This window comes from Tyto alba, unplaced genomic scaffold (assembly GCF_018691265.1).
Source record: "Tyto alba isolate M040663 unplaced genomic scaffold, T.alba_DEE_v4.0 Super-Scaffold_11, whole genome shotgun sequence".
NCBI classification, from domain to species: domain Eukaryota; kingdom Metazoa; phylum Chordata; class Aves; order Strigiformes; family Tytonidae; genus Tyto; species Tyto alba.
In genome coordinates, this window is record NW_024881273.1 from 4,833,350 (window position 1) to 4,854,175 (window position 20,826).

General features: G+C 48.1%; 4 protein-coding genes, 1 long non-coding RNA gene and 3 other non-coding genes across 11 annotated transcripts; 3 read left to right on the forward strand and 5 right to left on the reverse strand.

Annotated features, from left to right (window-relative positions):
- Positions 1-278: 278 nt before the first annotated feature.
- SURF2 (surfeit 2) lies at positions 279-3,008 on the reverse strand. Its single transcript, XM_042786430.1, has 5 exons — positions 2,881-3,008; positions 2,554-2,657; positions 1,909-2,100; positions 1,148-1,314; positions 279-362 (listed from the first exon to the last, which is right to left on the reverse strand). The coding sequence occupies exons 1-5, from the start codon at positions 3,006-3,008 to the stop codon at positions 279-281; spliced, it is 675 nt and encodes a 224-aa protein (XP_042642364.1).
- Positions 3,009-3,387: 379 nt separating this feature from the next.
- On the forward strand, positions 3,388-8,824 carry LOC104355563 (surfeit locus protein 1). Of its 3 annotated transcripts, XM_033011904.2 has the most exons (9): positions 3,388-3,714; positions 4,514-4,592; positions 4,717-4,844; positions 5,209-5,291; positions 6,081-6,272; positions 6,552-6,624; positions 7,417-7,579; positions 7,993-8,074; positions 8,308-8,824. In XM_033011904.2, exons 1-9 carry the CDS (start codon positions 3,418-3,420, stop codon positions 8,372-8,374), a joined length of 1,164 nt encoding a protein of 387 aa, XP_032867795.2. In that variant the 5' UTR covers positions 3,388-3,417; the 3' UTR covers positions 8,375-8,824. The 3 variants fall into 3 exon arrangements, with proteins under 3 accessions (XP_032867795.2, XP_032867796.2, XP_032867798.2); XM_033011905.2 differs by lacking the exon at positions 7,993-8,074; XM_033011907.2 differs by lacking the exons at positions 7,993-8,074; positions 8,308-8,824 and adding an exon at positions 7,769-7,978.
- A 673-nt stretch (positions 8,825-9,497) lies between these two features.
- Positions 9,498-13,771, reverse strand: RPL7A (ribosomal protein L7a). The gene is made up of 8 exons (XM_033011908.2): positions 13,724-13,771; positions 13,050-13,170; positions 12,445-12,594; positions 11,496-11,636; positions 11,064-11,143; positions 10,614-10,744; positions 10,151-10,220; positions 9,498-9,654 (listed from the first exon to the last, which is right to left on the reverse strand). The coding sequence occupies exons 1-8, from the start codon at positions 13,724-13,726 to the stop codon at positions 9,550-9,552; spliced, it is 801 nt and encodes a 266-aa protein (XP_032867799.1). The 5' UTR covers positions 13,727-13,771; the 3' UTR covers positions 9,498-9,549.
- Positions 10,752-11,172, forward strand: LOC116965974. Its single transcript, XR_004409845.1, has 2 exons — positions 10,752-10,932; positions 11,029-11,172. It is a non-coding gene; the product is annotated as an uncharacterized LOC116965974 (long non-coding RNA).
- Positions 10,821-10,893, reverse strand: LOC116958831. The gene has a single exon (XR_004405487.1). It is a non-coding gene; the product is annotated as a small nucleolar RNA SNORD36 (small nucleolar RNA).
- On the reverse strand, positions 11,315-11,391 carry LOC116958833. Its single transcript, XR_004405489.2, has one exon. It is a non-coding gene; the product is annotated as a small nucleolar RNA SNORD36 (small nucleolar RNA).
- LOC116958834 lies at positions 12,663-12,735 on the reverse strand. Its single transcript, XR_004405490.1, has one exon. It is a non-coding gene; the product is annotated as a small nucleolar RNA SNORD24 (small nucleolar RNA).
- A 52-nt stretch (positions 13,772-13,823) lies between the features above and the next one.
- On the forward strand, positions 13,824-20,467 carry MED22 (mediator complex subunit 22). 2 transcript variants are annotated; one of them, XM_033012065.2, is made up of 4 exons: positions 13,824-13,979; positions 14,450-14,530; positions 14,824-15,032; positions 19,197-20,467. In XM_033012065.2, exons 1-4 carry the CDS (start codon positions 13,857-13,859, stop codon positions 19,393-19,395), a joined length of 612 nt encoding a protein of 203 aa, XP_032867956.1. In that variant the 5' UTR covers positions 13,824-13,856; the 3' UTR covers positions 19,396-20,467. The 2 variants fall into 2 exon arrangements, with proteins under 2 accessions (XP_032867956.1, XP_032867957.1); XM_033012066.2 differs by having other exon boundaries at positions 19,203-20,467.
- Positions 20,468-20,826: the final 359 nt, after the last annotated feature.

The following is a 20,826-nucleotide window of genomic DNA, read 5'->3' on the forward strand; positions in this document are numbered from 1 at the left end:
GCCTGGGAATGCCGGTTAGGGGTCTTGCGTGCTTTCGCTCTCACCTACCCCAAACCCTCTCCCCACAGAGGTCTGAGCAGGGGCTGCCTGTACTTGACCGCAGTTGTTAACCTTCCCTTGGTGGTGGTGGGAGGCTGGTTTGTGGCTATTGGAATACAACTTACTTCCACCCAACCGTTCCCCTCCCCAGCCAGAATGGGCAAACACTTCAGCCAGCCTTGTGCACCCTCTAGAAGTGTTACCCAGCAGGTTTCAGGCCACGTGTTTATCATAAAAATTTATTTGCCATGGATTGCTTTCTTGAAGTTCTTGGGTTTTCGATGATAACTCTTGAATTTCTTCTTTAAAGGGCCTGACTGTTTCTGGAGAGGAAAAAAAGTGGATCAGTTTGTTTCTAAAACCCGAATCCAGACCTGCCCAAGGTAGCTTAGAGAAGAGAAACTGCGGGGGGTTCACCAACAGAGATGGAACAAGCACAGCCCTGGTCGGAGCCAGCCAGGAGCTTTCCTTGCCCTCTCTTGCAAGTTGGTGCCCCTTTCTCTGCCCATGCATTAGATACAAACAGTGACCATCTCAGAGAAATGAACCTAAACTTCACTCAGCCTTCACTTTTGCTACAGTTATAAAGGATCCAGCCCCACCTTCAGGGCTGCTTTAGAGAGTTAAAGGTTTATCCACCTTTATTTACATAACATCTGTATGCTTCCCAAACTAAGGATCAGGGTATGTCCTACAAGGCAGGACCTGGCCAGCCCCTCAAAAGAGACAGAAAAAGGGTCTAGAAGGACCCTGTGACTTCAAAAGGGTTTAACTAGTGTTTGTGTGTATGGGGAGGAAGATAATGGAACCCACAAGACACGCTTCAGTCTCCCTGTTAAAGAGAGCGTGCAGCAGGATCCTGCCAAAGATGAGATATTTATACAGGCAGGAACATCCCTAGTTACCACATGCAGGATAAACATTTCCTGGTAGTAATTCACACCTCGGGATGCAAGTCAGTGGCTGGCACATGGAGAAAATCTATTCTCCTGAACAGCTTTGCACCTTCTGCTGGTTCTCAGCCAGGAATTGCTCAGACAAAACACCTCCGGGATGGGATCCCTGTTCCGCGCTCCCCTGCTGCTCCACGCAGCAGTGTGACTCCCACCTTTCCCCTTTTGTTGCCAACTGCTCTGCTGACATCCATTCTTCTGCTGTCCTCTCTGTTCACGTCACCGTTCTGCTTGGCCCGATCATCCTCACTGTCTGTTGCAAAGTCATCGCTGCCCCTCGTGGTTTGTGAAGCTGCTGGGCTTTTTTCTGGGAAGAGTGCAGCTAAAATAGAAAGATTAGCTCAGGATCAGTTCCCTGTGCACACTGGCTCTGCCTCCCCTTAACTCTACATGGAGGGCATCTCAAAGGTGATTTGCCAAGCTGCTTCCAGTCTCTGAACATACAAGTGTCACTACTGAAATACTTGGGGAAATAAACACACTGGTGTTTTATCAGAAACGTGCCTGGTGCTCTCACTAGCCCCGCTCTGGGAACGGTTCAGCACAGGCGGTTCTGTGGTGTTACACCTCTGCTCTCTGACAGCGAGGCAGTGCCTCCAGACTGTCAGCAGAACGGCCCGGCCGGCTGCTGTCAGACTCAAGGACTTGCTGAGAAATGAGGAAAGCAGAGATACCTAAAGCAGCAAGTCCCAGTGGATCTTGTATCCCTCCCCTCACACTTTATGTGATCCAATTCTGGTTATGAATTAGTGGTAACTGCTATTTCTTACTTGGTGGTGGGAAGCTTTTCTGAAATCCAAGAACTTCCAACGTGATGGAAGCCACGCGAGCAGCAGGGAGCAATATAAAGAAACTGGAACAAAATTAGCTGACAAACTCCCTTCAGGACACAGACGATCCCAACATTCTTACTCACCTGGGTACAGGTCACTCATGCTGTCGTCCGTCTCCTCTCCTTCCTCGTCGCTGGACTTTGGCTCCCAGAACTCCTCTTTTCTGTAAGGCTGCCTGCTCCCGTTCATTTCATCTTCAGGGTGCTGCATCCGCTGCTGCTTCTGTCGCAAGCAGGCAGGGACGTACTCCACTCCCTCCTTCTGGCACTTCTCATCTAACAGTGTGAGGCATCGGGCAGCACTCAGCAAGGCTACGCAGTCACCCGAGTCTTTTCCATTCCCACCTCTAGCTTATATTAAATTCAACTCAAACATACGTCAAGCTCCAGCTTCAACGTACATCCATGTAATCTACAGCGATGGCATGGACCATGAGAGACAGGAAAGATGTTAACACAGAGACTGGATGCTGGATGTATGAACCACCCTCTCTGGGGAAGTTTTAGAACCGCTCCTCTCAAGTGAGAATGTTTCTGAGGTATTCACTGGAGGCTGATTGCTCCCTATAGCTAGGATCTTCCTCCCCAGCTGAGAAGCATGCACAGCACCAGCAGTACACTACCATCAGTCTAAAGAAAACTGACCCCCTCCCTTCATGCAGATCTACAGGAATCTCAACAGCCCAGGGAAAAAAGTAGCCTGGTTACATCTTCAGAAAAGCTACTTACATGTTTTTAAGGCCTTTTGATAGCGCTTCCCTTGGACGTGACGCAGCACGTGCTCTGGAAATTTGTTGATGTGTCTGAGAGTGAGCTTGCAGAACAGCTGGTGTCTGACAGACACAGAAAGAAAAAGCCAGCAACAGAGTTTAAATATGCTATTACTTAATAACTTTTCACTTAAAAGCACTCTGCTCAAAGTTGATAAATACTTTATAAAGACTTTCCCAGTCTCCCAAACCCCATAAACACTCAAGAACTTTGTAAAGCTCAACCATTTTATGTCTGAGACTGAATAAAGTGCAAGGCATAAGAGACAAGAGGAAGAATACGTACAGATTCTTTGTGCTGGGCACTATATGGGGCTCAAACTTGGCATAGTCAAACTCTCTGGCTGTCTTCACCAGCCGCTGATACTTCTTGCCGTTGGTATAGGCCTGCAGCACCGACAGCCGACAGGGCATCTCATGGCCTGTCAGCCTGCATCTCACCTGAAGAAAAACGATGTCTGCTCAGGGAAGCCCAGGGGGTCAGCCCAGAGTGGGGAGAGCAGGAGACACCTCAAGCTCCCACCAGCGTCCTCCTCTGATCTCCACAGCGAGAGAAAAGCCTCCGGACCCGGGAGCTCACCGGGGCCAAGCCCATCTCCCGGGGTGCCCTCCCAGCCTGCTACCAACCGGCCTCGTCCCCCCTCACGGCCGCTTCAGGGGACGCGGCCCCGCCAACCCCTCACGAACCCCTCAGGGAGGCGGCCCCCGTCCACCCTCACGGCCTCCACCCTCCGCAGGCGGCCCCGGCTCTCAAGGCGCCCCTCCTCCTCGCACGGCCCGGTTCCGGTCCCACCTTGCCCGGCTCCGCCAGGCTGAGGAGCGGATGCTGCCGCAGGAATCGCCGCTCCTCCTCGGACACCTCAGCCACGGCCCCACCACCGCCGCCGCCGCCATGTCCCGCCGCCGCCATAGAGACGCGCCGCCAGACGGGAGCTCCCCTCCACTTCCGGTGCCGGCCCCGCCGGGGAGCAGCCGGCACCATAGAGAGGGGCGGCTAGAGCGGGGCCCCGCCGCGCCGGGAGTCTGCGGGCCGGAGGCGGGTGGCGGCGAGGGGCGCGGTGTTGCCATGGCGACAGGGAGGCTGCGGTTGCCGCTGCTGTTGCGGGAGCGTCAGGGCCGGGTGAGGGGAATGGGGTGCGGGGAACGGGAGGAGAGGGGTGAGGGGAACGGGAGAGGGCCGGGAAAGGGCTGAGGGGAGCGGGAGAGTGGAACGGGAGGAGAGGGGAGTGAGAGAGGGGTGAGGGGGACGGGAGAGAGGTGAGAGGAACGGGGAGCGGGAAACGGGAGAGGGGTGAGGGGAACGGGAGAGGGCCGGGAAAGGGCTGAGGGGAACGGGAGAGGGGTGAGGGGAACGGGAGAGGGCCGGGAAAGGGCTGAGGGGAACGGGAGAGGGCTGGACCCGGGCTGAGGGGAGCGGGGCCGGGCCGGGTAAGGCCCCGGCCCTGTCCGGGCCCGTCCCCCCGCGGGCCCGGCCCGGCTGCCCCCGCCGCCGCCTTGGGGACTCGCTTGACTGTGCGGGGTGAAGCGGTGCTAAAAGTGAGCGGAATCGGAGGCAAAAAGACTGTAAATGGGTCCTTGTGCCGTTCCAGCGTGGCAGGAAGGGGAGGAAAGAGGAGGGCAGGTGCTCAGCTGGCATCTGTTTCAAGAACAAATTAAGATGGTGTGTACGCTTGCTGATAGCATGGGTAGAAAGATCATTTGCTGTGCTATAGTCAGCTCTGAAACTGGAATTTTTGTTTTGTTTTTTTTTTTTTTTCTAAATGGAACCTAACCTATAATGTTTCACAGGCAGTTGCTCAGATGAAACTTAAATCAATGGGTGAACAAAATGTCATGCAATCATTGAGGCAATTAATATCACCTAGATACAAATTTTACTAAGCAGAGACGCTACAAAGGATCTTTCTTATTTCATGTAGGTATCTCACTGCTTGATCAGAACATTTTTTGGATATCCCCTAACTAAAGCAGGTTCTGGTCTCGTCCAGCAGACTAAAGGTAAGAAAAGATTTGTCTGGGCTTCTTCCCTGTTTCAACCTTATACTAAAAGGTGACATTTCCCGCAGGAATTTGGTGCCTCCTTTCCTGTACAAATCCTGTTCCTCATTCTGTTTTTCTTTAGATGTTTTTTTGAGATTCTGCAGACCACGAAGTTCTACAACAGCTGCTGATGCACCTGGAGAAGACATCTTACTCAAATGGGGCCTTTTCCTGGTCCCTCTGACCACATTCGGTCTCGGCACGTGGCAGGTACAAATACATATTCAATTTTTTCAAGAGATGAGCTCCTGAGGGCTGTCAGGATTTTCCATCTCTGGCTGTTTATGCTAGTTCAAATCACATGCAGGGTAAAGATTTGCAGTTATTTACGTTTCTGTTTTCCAGGTGTCCATTTGTAAGTCTTTAAATGAGAGATTCTTATTTTTTACAATTTTATTTCAGTATAAATATTTCCTCAAATTAAAGTCAGTAGCGTCTATTTTCATATCTCCAATTACCCTATTTTAGGCCAGGCCTGAGAAGAAACTTATGACAAAGATTTTAAGGCTTGCTGGGGTTATTGCATTGCTCTGTTTTACTGTAAGGAATTGCTTTTGTGTTCGTGTACTTTCAGGTTCAGCGACGAAAGTGGAAGTTAGATTTGATTGCACAACTGGCATCAAGAATTACATCAGAGCCCATCCCTCTGACGTTAGAGTAAGGAAACTGAGATAGTTTATTGTCTACAGAGCACTGACAGTGTGCTGGGGATGTTAGATATGGTCCCTGCGCTAATGAGCTTATACTAAACTAAGTTGCATGAAAATTAAGGAATGCAATGGGAATCAGGCCTTGCAAGCAAATTAGAAAACAGCCATACTGTTAATTTTCTTATTTTCAGTAAGAGAATAAGGGAGCTCTTCCCTAAGGGATACTTGAAATGCATGTAGAAAGGATGAATCTCTGTTCAGGAGAATGTGGTATGTAGTTCATCCCATATGAAATCCTCCTGGAGAAGGACTTGGTAGCTAGTGTCTGCGATATCCCAAAGGGATTATTCCTGCAATGTGGAGTCTTGGATCAATAGCATGCCCTGCCCAAAGTGCGGAGCAGTTGTGTCTGATAAGAGAGAGATTTTTAAGGTCTCTTGGCCATATGGCACAACTGTCCCAGTTCCATTTCATGGTCTGGGATGGGAAAGGAACGCTCCTGGTCGGCTGGATCCACCTGCTGATCAGCTGTGTGCGCCACTGAAGCAGCCCTGGGTTACCAGCATCAGGGAAAAAATGTGCTCTCAGGATACTCACAATCATCGTGATTTGATTCACTGTGATAATAAGAAAATATTAAGCCAGCTGCTTATTCCATGAGGTGTTTGTCTTCTCTTCCTGTTTGCCAACTGGCTCTAGAGTGAACCATTAGTGAAAAGGAGAATTCCATGATAAAATCCCCTAATTTGATTTGCATATCTCAGCCATGATTTTGTTTTCATCTTGTTCCATGCAGCCTCATGGAATTGAAGGAATTGGAGTACAGACCTGTAAAGGTCCGAGGGCATTTTGACCACTCCAAGGAGCTGTATATTTTGCCACGGTCACTTGTGGACCCTGAGCGAGAAGCCAGAGAAGCTGGACAGCTGACATCCCATCCAGAAAATGGAGCAAATGTCATTACTCCTTTCTACTGCACGGAACTAGGGTAGGTTAGTGGAAGTCAGGGTTCATGTAAGCAACTAGATTCTGTTTCGAAAAGCTGAATCACGGTGATTTGGTTTATATAAATCACATCTCTTACAGTCTGTTAGGTCACTGAGGCTTGATTTGAAATCGTATTTAAATTCCCCTATAATGTGTACTGAGGTGACAAAAAAGCAACACCAAACCTATGGGTTGCTTCTTTCTTTTGTACTTTCTTCTAGGCAGCAGCAGGAATACATTTCCTTTCACTCATCAGCTGTACTTCTTTGTGTAACTCTAGGGTCATGATTTTAGTCAACCGAGGATTTGTGCCCAAAAAGAAATTGAAACCGGAGACCAGGCTGAAAGGGCAGGTAAGGGGGGAGACTGGGAATGCTGCGTGTTGCCTTCTGCCCTTTGGTTGCCAGAGGCACTGCTGACAAGCCAGGAGTGCAGTAGCCATGTTCAGCATTGTGGGAAATTACTTAAATAGACATTGCACTTTTCAAATAAGGCAAACCTTTTCTTCCTGAAGAGGGTCCCAATACAGAGAGTGGTCCGAGTAACGACAATCGCCCTGATGCAGCTACATGTCGTCCCCCTTTATTGCCCGAATCACTTGGTTGGTTATATGCTTTTCAAAGCAAGCACCCGCTGTTCATGCACCCCATACCCCTTGATTATTGGTCATAAGCAACTTGCCACACACCCAAAGGGAAACTGTGATAGGCAAGCATCTTGCGGTTTGCTGCATACTTGTGTTTAGCTTAGCCAGCCACATAGCTGAGAAAATTCCTCATTAACAGATACAGTTCCTCACAACACAGCCCTTCAAGGTCATCCTGGTAACACAGGTGTTGCTAGCAGTCTGATCTCAGGCCTGGATTGTCCAAACCTTCCAACAAAATATCGTGGCCATTCTCTGTCAGAAATTCTACTACACTTCCCACCTTCTCCTTTTTAAAAAACATTGTTTACTTAACAAAGAGCTGTTCTTGATCTGCTTTTTTCCCTGCTGTGTTACAGTGCTACCCCACTGCAGGGCATGGTGACTTGATTTATATTCAGACCCCAAAAATGCTGTATTTTTCTACCAGGACCTGGTATGGCAGAATATGAAATGACCTTCGAAAGATTCCTTTTTTCTCTTCTGCATTTCTCTTCAGATTGAAGATGAAATTGATCTCGTTGGGGTGGTGAGGTTATCAGAAACCCGGAGACCTTTTGTGCCTGAAAATAACATAGAAAAAAACCGCTGGCACTACCGTGACCTGGAAGCCATGGCAAAGGTGACCGGCGCCGAGCCCATCTTTATCGATGCAGATTTCAGTAAGTCACAGAGGAACCCAACCCCACATCCAGTTTACATCCGTCTACCCCCTTTCCCTTCAGTTCGTTATTTCCCCATGGCACTCAGAAAGGTAGAATCATAGAATTATTTAGGTTAGAAAAGACCTTTAAGATCAAAAAGTCCAACAAGGTGTTGCATCTTTCTTTTTGTTCTGTGTGCTCTGCTAGGTCTATGTTGAAGGTGCTAGGCAGCCAGCGCAGGGGACGGTAGCGTGCTGGGAAGATGCAGGCGCTGTAGGGCTCTGCCTTTGCTGGTAACTTGGGAACACTGTTGCCTGAGGAAGAGCAGGCTATCCACACAACTGACCCCCCCTTCACCCCGTTTCTCAAAACAAGGGTGGCTCTACATGGTGCAGACGAGATTTAACCTGTGTGCTGTGTTGTACCTCTAGGAAGCACAGTCCCAGGGGGGCCCATCGGAGGCCAGACCAGGGTCAGCCTGAGAAACGAGCACATGCAGTACATCATCACCTGGTATGTTCCCCAGCGGGCGCTTGACCTTCCACGTTCCTTGGGAATGTAAAGCTTTGGCTGGCATTCTTACTCCTGCATCAGTGAGACTGGATGAGCTCTTAAGCTGCACAAGCTTTAACCAAAGTACCATTTGCAAAGTAATTTGAAGTAATTGCTTTATCACACTGCAGCTAACTTCAGGAGGTCCAGTCTATTTTGAAAAGGTGTAAATGTGTGATTTTGCTTTTTCATAGGTATGGCTTATGTGCTGCAACTTCATTCCTGTGGTACAGAAAATTTATACAAAAAATACCTCTGTGAAGGGCTCATCTCTTCTGTACGACAGTCAAGAGCAGACTTACAGAAGACAACGCTCTCAGCCCTGAACAACTGAAACACCCAGAGTTTCAGGGTAACACGCTCAGTAAACTTGTGCAGCTATTGAGCTGCAAATAAACTTCAAGCAACCCATGCAAACTCAGAGCTCCTACCAGTGCAAGTCTGGCTGCAGCTTGGAAGCTCTGAACTTCAGAATTGTGACTGCTACATCAATCAGCCTCACTAGAAATCTCAAGGATACCTTTTTCTACTGCGGTTGGCTGTAAGCTACGAAGTTTTAACTTCTCTGCTGCTGTATTTTCCAAAAGACATCAAGGGATTTTGTGAAGCAGTTTCTTCACACTGAGCAGTCACTCCTGAAGTCAGGAGTGGTTCACAGCAGTTGCATCAGCACAAATAAAGAGGGCCTAGAGAGGCTTGCCTTGTGACTTACATTGTGCATCTTTCATCTTAAGTAACCGACCTGCATTAAAGGTTACTGGGGATACTCAAGTCCAGCTGGGTAGGGCAGCCTGGGGCTTTGCAAGAGCATGGTAAAGGCTAGCAAAGGCCAGAAGCAGGCACCTCAGCTGGAGCCTTAGCAGGCTTGGTAGCCTCCCACAATACCAGAAGATCACATCAGCAGTCAGGAAGACAAGATCTAGATTCTTGTCCCACCACTTTAGCCTGCCTTCATTGACCATTCTGCCCTGGAAAAGGTGTTACAGACCTCCTCCTAGGTTAACTGGTTAACCTAGTGAAGTGCTGCAACACCCTCTAAAACCCACACTGTAACCAAGGCTTCAGTACTAATGGAGATTATCTAGAGCCATTTCCAATTGAGAGAAATTTGCATAAGCAAGCTGGGCTTAAAGCCAGACTTAGCCTAGCCCGTTCAACTTTATGATCACAGTGTGTACAGCTGAACTGCTGTTGATGGGCTGCGTGTTCAAAAGGAGAGCAAGGACAGCGTAGAACAAATAGTTAAGGGCAGTTGTTCCAAGTCATAACCTACTCTGTGCAGCGCTGTTCAACTGTTTGATGGAAGGCCAGAGAAGTAAGGCAATGCTCATGTGCTACTCACTGCCTGAACACACCCATTAACAGAAACCACTGAAACTTCATCTGGGGGTTTATTCTTTTTATGTACAGAAACAGAATAGCAATCCAGTACATCTTCAGCCCAGCTTAGTAGCCAGTTCTTTAGCCTTTGCTTTTTCAAGCTTAGCAATGCGAGCCACTGATTTTGGACCCAAAACATTACCGCCCCAGTGACGACGGATCTGCAAAGAAGCAAGAACAGGTTAGATGCTCTATACAATCTCACTATGTCATTCAAGCAATTTGCTCAATCCCACTCCTTTCTGCACAAGGGCAAGAGCTCCCTCAACTAGCAAGTTCTACACCTTTCAAACAGTCAACTACATTTCAGGGCAGCATAGAACAAGAGTTTAAAATCCCCATCAATGGTGCTAGATTCAGCCATCATGTAACTACTGGACTCGGAGGATGGAGTTGAGCCTAGCAGAAGCTGTTGCCCTCTCTACAATCCTAGCCCTGTAATAACTCCTTTTACTTAAAACTTGGTCACAGTGTTGGCATTTTATCCCACCCTCTGGTCAAGAATGTGGATACATCATAAGCAAGTCTGGGTACAACACACCCAACAGGCTTTAAACTGATGTCAGTATGCCTGAAGTAGTTTGCATTTCACTGAGAAGCTTTTGGGGATGTTAACAGGACAAACTAAAAAACAAGGCTAGCAGCAGAAACTCTTACCTCATCATATCTGTCATTGTAGTTGGTCTTGACAGCCTCCACCAGCTTTGCAAGGGCTCCCTTATCCTCCCTGTCGGCAATAGTTTTAGTTCCTTTAGAGCCTCAGTGTAACACTTCCCATGAATCTTTTGCCTCAGGATTTAAATGCTCATAGTGGCAATGTGATTTTTCAGGTTAAACATCATTTGCAAAGGGTGAAACACTCCAAACATCAATGCTTTAGGAACCCACACTGCTCAGATTAATAGTTCCATCTCTGTATTTCAGAATATGCATTCATTTTGGTAAATCAAAATAATCTGTATCTTCAGGATCCATATTTTAGACATTATTGAGGTAGTATTTTAGTTTTACTATGTTAAGTTAGAGACACCCATGTTTCTATCCATCTGCCCTGGTCTGTGCTCACAGGCAGTTTGCCTTCTCCACTACAGCGAATCAAGCCAGCACGCAGAATACTCACGGGTTAACCTGGGTGAAAGCAACAGAGGTGCAAGTTTTCCTGTGGACCAGTCGCCCCAGTCTGGCTTTGCCCTTGATGATGCAGTATGGCACTCCCATCTTGCGGCACAGAGCAGGCAAGAAAACCACCAGCTGAAAAGAAAAGGAAGGTGCTGTGCAACTGAAGGAGAACAGCTTTTTAGTTGTTGAATCTGGCTGGGCTGTGGCAATTGCTCAGTGTTAAAAAGCTCGTTTCGCTCTTCATTGTTGATTCAGGTGAAGAAATTCATACATCATTGCAAGGGCCAAGCCTCGTAATACCAGGACAACTATGAATATGCGTAAGTATTCCAGTTCTGGTAAACAGGTCTTTTTTATGAATTTATAAATGTATTTTTAGCCCAAACCCAGTTCTGACGCCATCTTAAATTACACAGGCAGCCTGTAACACGCCAGCAGCGAGTATGCTTACCTCAATGGGATCTACATCGTGGGCAATAACTACAAGCTGAGCTTTCTTGTTCTCTACCAGAGTTGTGACACTGTTAATACCTGAAAAACAAGTTATAGATAAACTTTGATTCTGCCCAGTCTATTTTCAAAGCTTTCAAATAAGCCTCATACAGCCAGCTCAGTTTCCATAGCACAGCTTCACTGTGGAAGTTGTAAAAGCTTTTCCCATTCATTCAGTGGCACAAAGATGATATTCATGGACAATCTGCTAAAGCTCAGGGTTAAAAAGCTCGTCTGTTTTGCTCTTCACTTTGAGCTCAGGTGAAGAAATTCATACATCATGGCAATAGCTTGTCCAATCCTGTCTGGTTGGAGCAGAGCACCAACAGTTTTCTCTCCAAAGCACCACGCTCCCATATATTCAAGCAGCCAAATCCACGTACAAAGTTACCTGCTCGGAGGACCGGTGGCCGCTTAGTTGGTGCATCTCCCTTTCCTGCAGCTTTTTGCTCAGCACGAGCCAGGAGCCTCTGCTTCTTCTCTTGCTTATTTTCTGGCCTGTATTTGTGTGCCAGCTTCAGAAGCTGTGTAGCTGGAAGAGAATATCTACTAGTTAGTTGTAAGACCTGAAAAATGTAAGCATTACTTATTAAAATACTGAAGTGCATCAGCGATCTTGGTGGTTGTCATCAAGTGTATTTGTACAGCAAGAAGTTATCAAAGTTATCATTTGCACAGCATAAGAGCAGAGCTGGAGGAGCACCTCCAGAGCCCGTATTTACCTCTAGGTGCAACTCTTGGCAATGGGAGCTCCTTCACTGTTGGTATGAGGAAATGCCTGTAGACCCCCACAGCAATTACGGTTAAAGGTTAGGGTTAGAGCAAGCAGTTTGTCTGGCAACATCTACGAGGGAGTTACTCTACATAAACTGAAAGTTTTTCGCATAGATCCTGTCACCTGGAAAAGACTATTTACTCATTCACATGGGACCCTGAGATCCCTGTTTCAAGGTCAGCCTGCACGATGTTGGCTTTCCCACCAAAGCCTGCACTCATACACATTTATCAAACTGTTTACATGGTTAGAGGAACCCTGCATGTTCTACATTCAGCTGCAAGAATGGACTCTGATGGAAGCATACAGTTAAAAAGAATTCTGCGTTGGGGTCTTTAATTAGGATCTCTGGTATTTTCTATTCCCTTTTCAAAGCAGATAGCAGCTACCAAGACTTAAGCCAAATTCAGACAACACCTTGCTGTTCACATCACCCTAATCACTACTAACGTCTCAATGCTTCCAAAGATATTCTCCAGCTTACCTTAAGTCTCATTTTAGCTTCTCTCCTCTTCTCTGAGGCATATCCCATTAACAACCCAAGCCAAGAGAACATTGTCCTTACCTGTCTGGCGGTCCAAAGCCTGAGTGAACTGGTTAATGGCAGGAGGCACCTTCAAGCGTTTGTAGAGAATGGACCTCTGGCGCTGCAGTCTGATGTAGCGTGGCCATTTCACAAAACGTGTGAGATCGCGCTTCGGCTGGATATCCTGTCCTAAAAATACAGACTTTAACTCAAAGCTGTCCCAAACCCACAGCACAACAGAATGGAAGAGGCACGAGTGCATCAGTGATCTTGGTGGCAACGTGTCAGCACGATCACTCAGATAGCAAATATTCTTTCACATCATCTGCACACCGTACAAAAAAGGCACTAGAGAAGTCTGAACCAATTTACCACACCACGTGCAACAGGGCAAGATTCATCGCAATAGAATCATATAATGAATCTTTGTAGCACAGGAAATTCGGCAAATCATTCATAGCCACCTTCATATATCTAATGAAGGATGGCTCTTAATTGCAGGCAGCAAAGCAACTGCCACCATCACTCCCTCCACTCCATAGCTTTATTACAAGACGCTTCTGTTTACGATTTAGACATCTGTCTATAAAACAAACCAAACAAAATAAACCTTAAGTGAGCAGCCCAAACACTCACTTACTCACCAATGCCAAAGTTCTTGGGCCTCTTCTCAAAGAGCGGGTTGACAACCTTCTTAGCCTCCTGCTTCTTGACTACAGCAGGGGCCGGTGCCACCTTCTTGCCCTTGGCCTTCTTTCCTTTCGGCTGCAAGTAAGAAACACATTCTTCCTTTTTTTGCCTCAAATACTTGTGTATTTAAGAGCTTTCAATCCACCTTGGAAATACATTTTCCCAGGCACTTCACCGGCCTGGCAGCCTCCCAGCCTAGCCCGGCTCTTCCAGACAGCGAATCCTTCGCTTTCATTTTACGAGACTTATGAACCTCCCCGAGGGTCACGCCGTTTAAAACCGCGGGTTTCTCCCCTCAGCCGGGCAGCAACCGCCCAGGCCGCGCCTGGCGCTCCCCAGCCCAGCTCCCCCCGACACCCCCCCACCGCGGCCCGCTCGGCCCCCTCCCTCTGCGAGCGGCCGCAATCGGGGTCACCGCAACGCCTGCACCGGGAAACCCGCCGCGGCCCAGCCGGGAAGCCCGGACCGACCGCGGTCACCGCGAACCAAACACCCCTACCGCCGCGCTTCCAGGCTACCGAGCACCCGCACGGCGCTCCCCACCGGGCCATGGCGCAGCGATGCAGGCGGATGAGGCCGGATGGCGGCAGATACCTGCAGCCCCCTCCCCGCCGCCGCCACCACTCACCATCTTGGACAGAGGAAGAGAAAGGCGGAGCGGTGCATGCTGGGAAGTATCTACGCGGCGCGACTTCTCGCGAGAGGACGGCGGGACGCGGCCGGGACGGGTGGGGGCGGGGGGAAGGGGCGCGAGGGCCGAGATGGCGCAGCAGCGGGTCCTGCCGCAGAGCAAGGAGACCCTGCTGCAGTCCTACAACAAGCGCCTCAAGGACGACGTCAAGTCTATCATGGACAACTTCACCGAAATCATCAAGACGGCTAAGGTGGGTCTGGGCCTCTGTCGAGCCCCGAGGGGAGGGGACCGCGCCCGCTGGAGCGCCCGGGCTCCTGAGGGGAGAAGGGCGGGTTTCTCCTGAGGAAGGCTCTGAGGGGAGAGGGGGCGGCCGTGAAGGGAGAGCGAGCTCCTGAGGGGAGGGCGGCGGCGGCACCTTCTTCCCTGTTCCCCCGAGGGCGGCCGTGAGGGAGGAGGGTTCTTTCCCCGTAGCGGGCGGTGGTCGGTTCCCCCCGGCTGCTGCTGGTCCCTGCCCCCGCCCTCCGGAGCCGAGCGACGTTGCTGAATGCGGGAGAACCGCAGAAGCAAGCGGGGAGGGGAGCAAAGATGATCCGTTGGATGTTGTAGGGTCCCAGAGGCCACCCCAAGGATTCCAGGTGTGGATTGAACTGAGATGCCTTATGATGTAGTAATTATCTATCAGGATTTCAGTATGTAAAGTACATATACGTTTTTCTTTAGATTGAGGATGAAACTCAAGTCTCTCGAGCAACCCAGGGTGAACAAGATAACTATGAGATGCATGTCAGAGCTGCAAACATTGTGAGTAGCATTCTGCTGTTCAAATCAGTGGGCAGAACAACCTTCAGGTACTGTTGGGTTCATTATTGCATCTAGGGCAGCCTTCAGTAACCTGGTACTTGGGATGGCTGGGGAAAGCTGGGTAGTGTGGCTTGCCAGCTACAGGCTTCTGTCAGAATCCTCACATAGCATGGGAGTTTTTATTTTATTGAAAGCTTGGGCTGAAGGATCAGCTTGGAAGATCAAGCTATAGAATTGGAGCAAAGCACTGTCTTGATGTGCTGTGTGCTATGTGATTTGTCTCCCTGCTAAAGGTCCGAGCTGGTGAGTCCCTGATGAAACTTGTGTCTGACCTGAAGCAGTTCTTGATCCTCAATGATTTCCCCTCTGTGAATGAAGCTATCAACCAGCGCAACCAGCAGCTGAGAAGCATGCAGGAGGAATGTGACAAAAAGTTGATTGCACTACGGGATGAGATCTCCATTGACCTGTACGAGCTAGAAGAAGAATATTACTCTTCCAGGTACAAATAGGGTAGTGGACTTCTACTTTATGACTCCAGCCCTTTTGGGGTAGTTACTCCAGACAAACAAGTAGTCCTGAGAGTATAGGTCTTGAGAATGTTCCCAGCAAATTTTCACTTCTGTTTTTAATTAGGTCAGACTTTTTTTCTGCCACTAAAGCAACTGCCTTTTCCCTGTAGATACCCTACAGGGTATAAATGTCACGGTGAAGAAGGTATTCACAGCATCCAACTCTAGGTGCCTGCTTTAGTTGGCTAGATTTGACAGATAGTTTGCTTAGACTTCCTTTGTAATCATTGTTAAAGGAGATGAATTTCCTTGGGGGTGTAGGCTTCTATCTGAGTATCCCTCTGGAGAAGCCTCTCTCTTTCTCCATAGAGAGACTAGCTTGCTGAGCTGGGTCCTAATGTTAGATGAGATCACCACGTCTTTGTGGTGAGTTCTTTCACAAGTGACCTGGCCTACACAGTGTGCCTTTTTCCATGTAGTCCACTGGCCCTGGCTGCCTGCAGCCTGTCGGGTGAACATCTGAAATGAGCAAAGAAGACTTGCTCAGTTTCATTCAATTTTGAAGTATTGTGATAGGATTTTCTATGGAATATTGACTTATCAGTGATTTATTTTGTGGGATTTCTAATATTTTAAAAAGACTCTTAGCAAACAGGCTTTAGAGAATTCAGACACTTTATTTTTTTATTTTCTGTCATGCACTCCAGCACTTCTAGTTGATGATGCAGAAAATGAAAGCAGGAGGAAACAAATGAGAACCTGATTATTTTACTGCACTGTCCAAGCTGAGTGAAGTCGGTGCAATAATGCTATGACTTTTAAACAGAAACTTCACTTTTGGAAATCTTATTTAGAATTTAAATGACCAGGTTTTCTATTTTTGCCTTTCCCTTCTTTCTAAAAATGCTGAATGCCTATAACCCCAGCTAAGTCAACTAAAACTCTAATTGCTCAATATCTTCGGAAGTTAGGCCATTATTTATGGGTAATATATGTAGTTTTTAGGGGTACTATATGTAGTTTAAGACTAAAAATATATTGATATGATATAGCTTAGGAACTGATACAACATTGGAAAAAAACTGGAAGTAAAAGTTTTGAGTTGTTTTTAAAACTTTACTCAGTTTTTTGAGGGGGTGGCAAGGGATCCTAGAAATATCTCAGAAATGGAGAGTGATGGTCACAGACCCAAGCACCAGTCCAGGCCCTGAGAGGTCAGGGGTGCGTCTGCTACAGAGGCTGCATACAGCATAGCAGTGAGCTGTATCCGAAGCGATGCGGTGTGGGATGATAGTGCCTCACGTGTGCCAGACATGCTTCCCTCACACTGTCACCAGACTGCCACCACTGTGTTTCAGTACCTTTAACTTCTGGACTAAGTGGTTGTGACCATGCTGGCGTGGTCTGTTCACCTGCCTGGCACCAGATGCCATGTAAAGCAACCCTTTGTAGCAGAACTAACATCTAAGCACAAATGTTGGCATACACCAAACGGATTTGCCTTTGTGCTATTTTCTTGTAAGAGTGGTCATGAGGTGAGGAAACTTGGCAACTCTATAGAGCTATCTATGATCCCTCCACTGAAACCTGTTATCATGTAGCACTTAGTTGTTTACTTTTAGCACTTATTCCCTTCCTGTGCTCTTTCTTGTCTTTTTCTGCACCAAAGAAATTGTGTGTGTGTAAATATAGAAACTGATTTATTCAAACTCCTTTTATAATTAGAGTACTAAGATATTTTTAATGAAACTTATTGTCTAATGTGGGGGAAAAGGGTTTCAGTTATGTCACAGAGAATCATGTTTAAAAGGCTGTAAATGCGGTCGCTGGTTTGCCCACAAATGGGCATTCCGTGCTGTCCTGGGAGCCCAGCTGGGCTTCCCTCTCTGCACCATCTGTTACTTTCTTGTGGGGCTTGGTCCCACAGGATTTATAAAGAGGGGTGCAGTCCCATGAGGCCAGGAAATGGGTTCCATACAGCCGTCCTGCCAAACTGCTCCCTCATGCTCCCGTTTCCCTGAAGGTCACCAGTTAGTTTATTTTAGGTCATCCCTCCAGGGGGGGCTGCAGAAAAGTGAGCTCCATGCAGCAACGACCTCCAGGTGCTGCAGAGCCAAGAGCTGCCCCGTGCTGTGCAGCTTGTCTGGTTCCTGTGCACTGCTCCTGACAGCTGTGAAAAGCCGGTGGAAGGGAGTGTGTCCTGCCCAGCATTGTCACTGCCATCATGCTAACGGGGCTTAGGAGGCAGCCCCATGCCCATAGTGAGTAACTAACGGGATGTGCCTCAGTTGTAGGGTCAGGTTCCATTGTTAGGCTTTTTATGTGTACGTGGGGGTTCTGATGAGACCTGGAAGTGGGTCCTTGAAACTAAATCTGAGCAGATTGTTCTGAAGGAATCTTTGCTTTAAGTCCCTGTGTTCAGGTAGTTTCCTTGAGCTGTTCCTCTGCACACAGACCTGGCTGCATGCCCCAAGGGGGATGCATGCACTGAGAAACCCTCAGAGGACAGAGTAGCAGGTTGGGTTGTGCTGTTGTGGGCTGTGCAGTAGCTTGTCATTCACCTTGACTTTTGAGGAGTGTTACATGAGAGGCGAATCTTAGATTTTTGGAACTATTCTAACTGGGGCAGCAGGAGAAGCAGTTATGCTTCTGACACAGCAAACATTTTCTTAGTAACTCACCTGCCAAGATGTGGTGGATGCTGCGACCAAGTTCTTGGAAACCATGGCCTGAGGTCTCAGGCTGACAGAAAAGGAGTTGTAGTTCTGGTTCAGTCCTGAAAGTCTTTGCTAATTGAACACAGCTTCACCATGTGTTGGGGGCTGTAGGGAAGGGTGATCTTCCAAGGGATTTTACAAAGGCCCCAGATATAAAACCTGTATCCACTGCCTTCTTACTTCTACTGCAAAGCCAGATGGGTGATGCTGCCAGATAAGAGCTCAGAAGTAGTTGCTTGCAACTAGTGCTTTGTGTGCTTATTCCCCAAAGCGGTAACTCCAAGTCCAGCTTGCCTTCTCTCATCCTAAACCCCAAACTTGCATTAATGTTCCATTGCTCCCTCCTCTGAGATCACAGGAGCTGTCTTGAGTGTGAGGTTAGATCTCAACATGTTTCATGTTTGTGCAATTTGAAGTGTCTCATATTTCTACACTTAAAATATTTCCCAAAGCATCTATTCAAGTCCATACATTAAAAATGTAAATAAAGCTGCAACAACAAAATCACTTGACCCATGGGGTTTCTTTTACTCTGAATGCAAGCTGCTTTCTGCTCCAGCACTCACTTTGTCTTAGGTGTCTCTTGTGTGTGCAGCTCCTTCCTCTCTTTGGAATTTGTTTCAGTTTTGTTCCAGTTTCTTCCATCATTTTTCTGTTTAGTTTTGGCCCTTCCACATCATGTTTTCCTCAGACCGCAGGCAAGAATTAGCCAGTTGTTTAAAAACTACTTTCCCACACTGCTGGTTCATGCACCTCTGTAGTCTACAGTGGTCAAATGTAGCAAGTTGCTTTTAAAAGAACAGCTCAGGTTCTGCTGAAAATGGGAGGAGCTGTTAGTACTTCATAGTCAGGCTGAGGAGCTTCAATAGAAGATCCAGACCTTCTGTGGGGCACTTTATTGAAAGGGCAGGGGTGCAAATAGGTTTCTTCTCTATCATGACAGGGTCAGGCCCTAAAATAATTGTGCTAGCTTTTCTGTTGAACTTAAATTTAGAGCAGGGTTTCCATTTTTTAACTCACATAGGTTGTGATCTAATTCCAAGTGAATGGATGAGGTCTTTGCCTCTCTCAAACCAGTAGCAGAACTCCCATCTTTGGTGTGCCAGGACTTCAGCCCAGATCTTTTCAGGGTCTTAAAGCATCTAGATGAGAATTGAGTCTCTGTTTCAATTTATAGCAATAGTTCTGTCTTTGAAATTTCTGTGATCCTCACCAGGCCCATGAGGTTCAAGGGCAGCCCTTAAGGGTATCCTGGGGAAGGCCAGTGTCGCAAGACTTGTGGTGAATTTGTGAACGCAGACCTTACATCCATGAACGTTTTTTTGCCATTTTCTTAATGCTTTGCTTCTGTCTTGCTCCTCCCACCCTCTCCCTCCCTCCCCTCCTCTCTTACTGCACCTGCTGTCTCTCCTTACTGGGGTTATTTGTTCTGGAAAGCTACAGTCTGTGTGACAGCAATGATCTTCCACTGTGCGAAGCCTACTGGAGACAAGACTTTGCCACGCTGTCCCCTGAGAGCCCTTCCATGCCTCTGACAGCTGCCGCAGCAGAGCAGAGTGTTGCTACCTCCCAGAGCTCAACCCCATCGCACCCTCATGTGAACGGGCACGGGGCAGGCCCCACGGAGCACTCCTAAAGAGGATCCTCTGCTGCTGAACCCACTCCTCCTGGCAGCACCATGCTGCTGGAAGTCTTCCACCGCTGCACTGAGGAAGTGTCTCCCACTGTCAGGAGAAGGCACTGGAGCTGTGTCTGCAGGTTTTTGCTGCCTGGATAGCCACAGTGCTTTCTCCACCCCTGGGACATTGCCATGAGTGTTCCTCTCCCTTAAGAGAATGTGATCAGTAAATACAAAGTTGATTGTTCTAACAAATTAGAATTAAGTTTGCTTTAACATGACAGTTACGTGTAGAGTTCATTAGAAATCCAGTTTCTAATGTCTAATTCCATGTGAGTCTCAATAAGTACACACTGGAGTGTGTGGAGTTGACTTTGTTTGGGATAAACTTGAGCCAAATGTGGGAATAGTGAGTGTTTTGGGGTTTCTACCCTGCTTTCCAAGGTTACTGACATTCTGGCTGCTTTAAAGCTTTCTCAGGATGGCATCTGACGACCACAGCTCTACTTAACCAGAGTAAGAATCTTGTAGTATTTTTTTACACAGCAGCCTTCACTGTCATAGAGCTTCACAAACTTGAACTTCCTGCTTGCAGTCATTTGGGAAGAGGCTCTCAGGAGACCTTTACCAAGGAGCAGTGGTCTCTCTTTTGAAAAAGGCAAACAGGTATCCATGATGCCACTTGCTCAAGGCCGCAGCTAGAAGCAGCAACATACTTTCATTAGTCCAGTCTGTTTTTCATTGTTGACACAGAAACCTTCTGTTAACATACTCTGAGCAAAATCTTGAGCTGACTGGGGTGTAGGGAGCAGTGAGGGATACTCAGTGACTCCTGCAGTTTCATTCCAAAGCAGCACATTTGGCGCTTTTTCTGCGGCTGTTCCGCGTTCCCTCAAACCGCGCAACTGGAACGGGGCTGGGGTTGAACTGGGATACAGCCGTTGGCAGCTGAGCCCGGCTCCCCCTGCACCCTGCTGTAACCTCTTGTTCCTTAGGATGTGAATTTTGGTATACGTTTCATTTTATTTTTCTTCTGTTCCATTTTATTTTTGTAACGAGGTGGTTTAATAAAACTAACTTTTGTATCATTTTTTGAGCGTGTGTTTTCAGCCACAAGGCTTTGTGGAAACAGGGTGACGATAAGCAGGCACGTTCCCCCCCACCCCGGATTCTGCAGACACCCCACCCCTCGCAGGGTCTGCGGCCCTGCCTGCGCCCCAAAAACCATCAATATCCCGGAGCCCCCCCACCCGCGCCGGCAGCGATTTGAACCGCTCCCGGTCTGTCTCCTCCAAGCCGGCCATGGCTTGAGCCTGGCTGCGCTGGTCGGGCCGAGAAGACCCCCTCCGCCCCCCAAAATACCACCCGTTTGTCGGGGGCACCCTGAGGCTTCGCGGGGGGGTGGGGGGGAGGGTGTCTCGGCGCCGGTCGCGGCGCTGCCGTCACTTC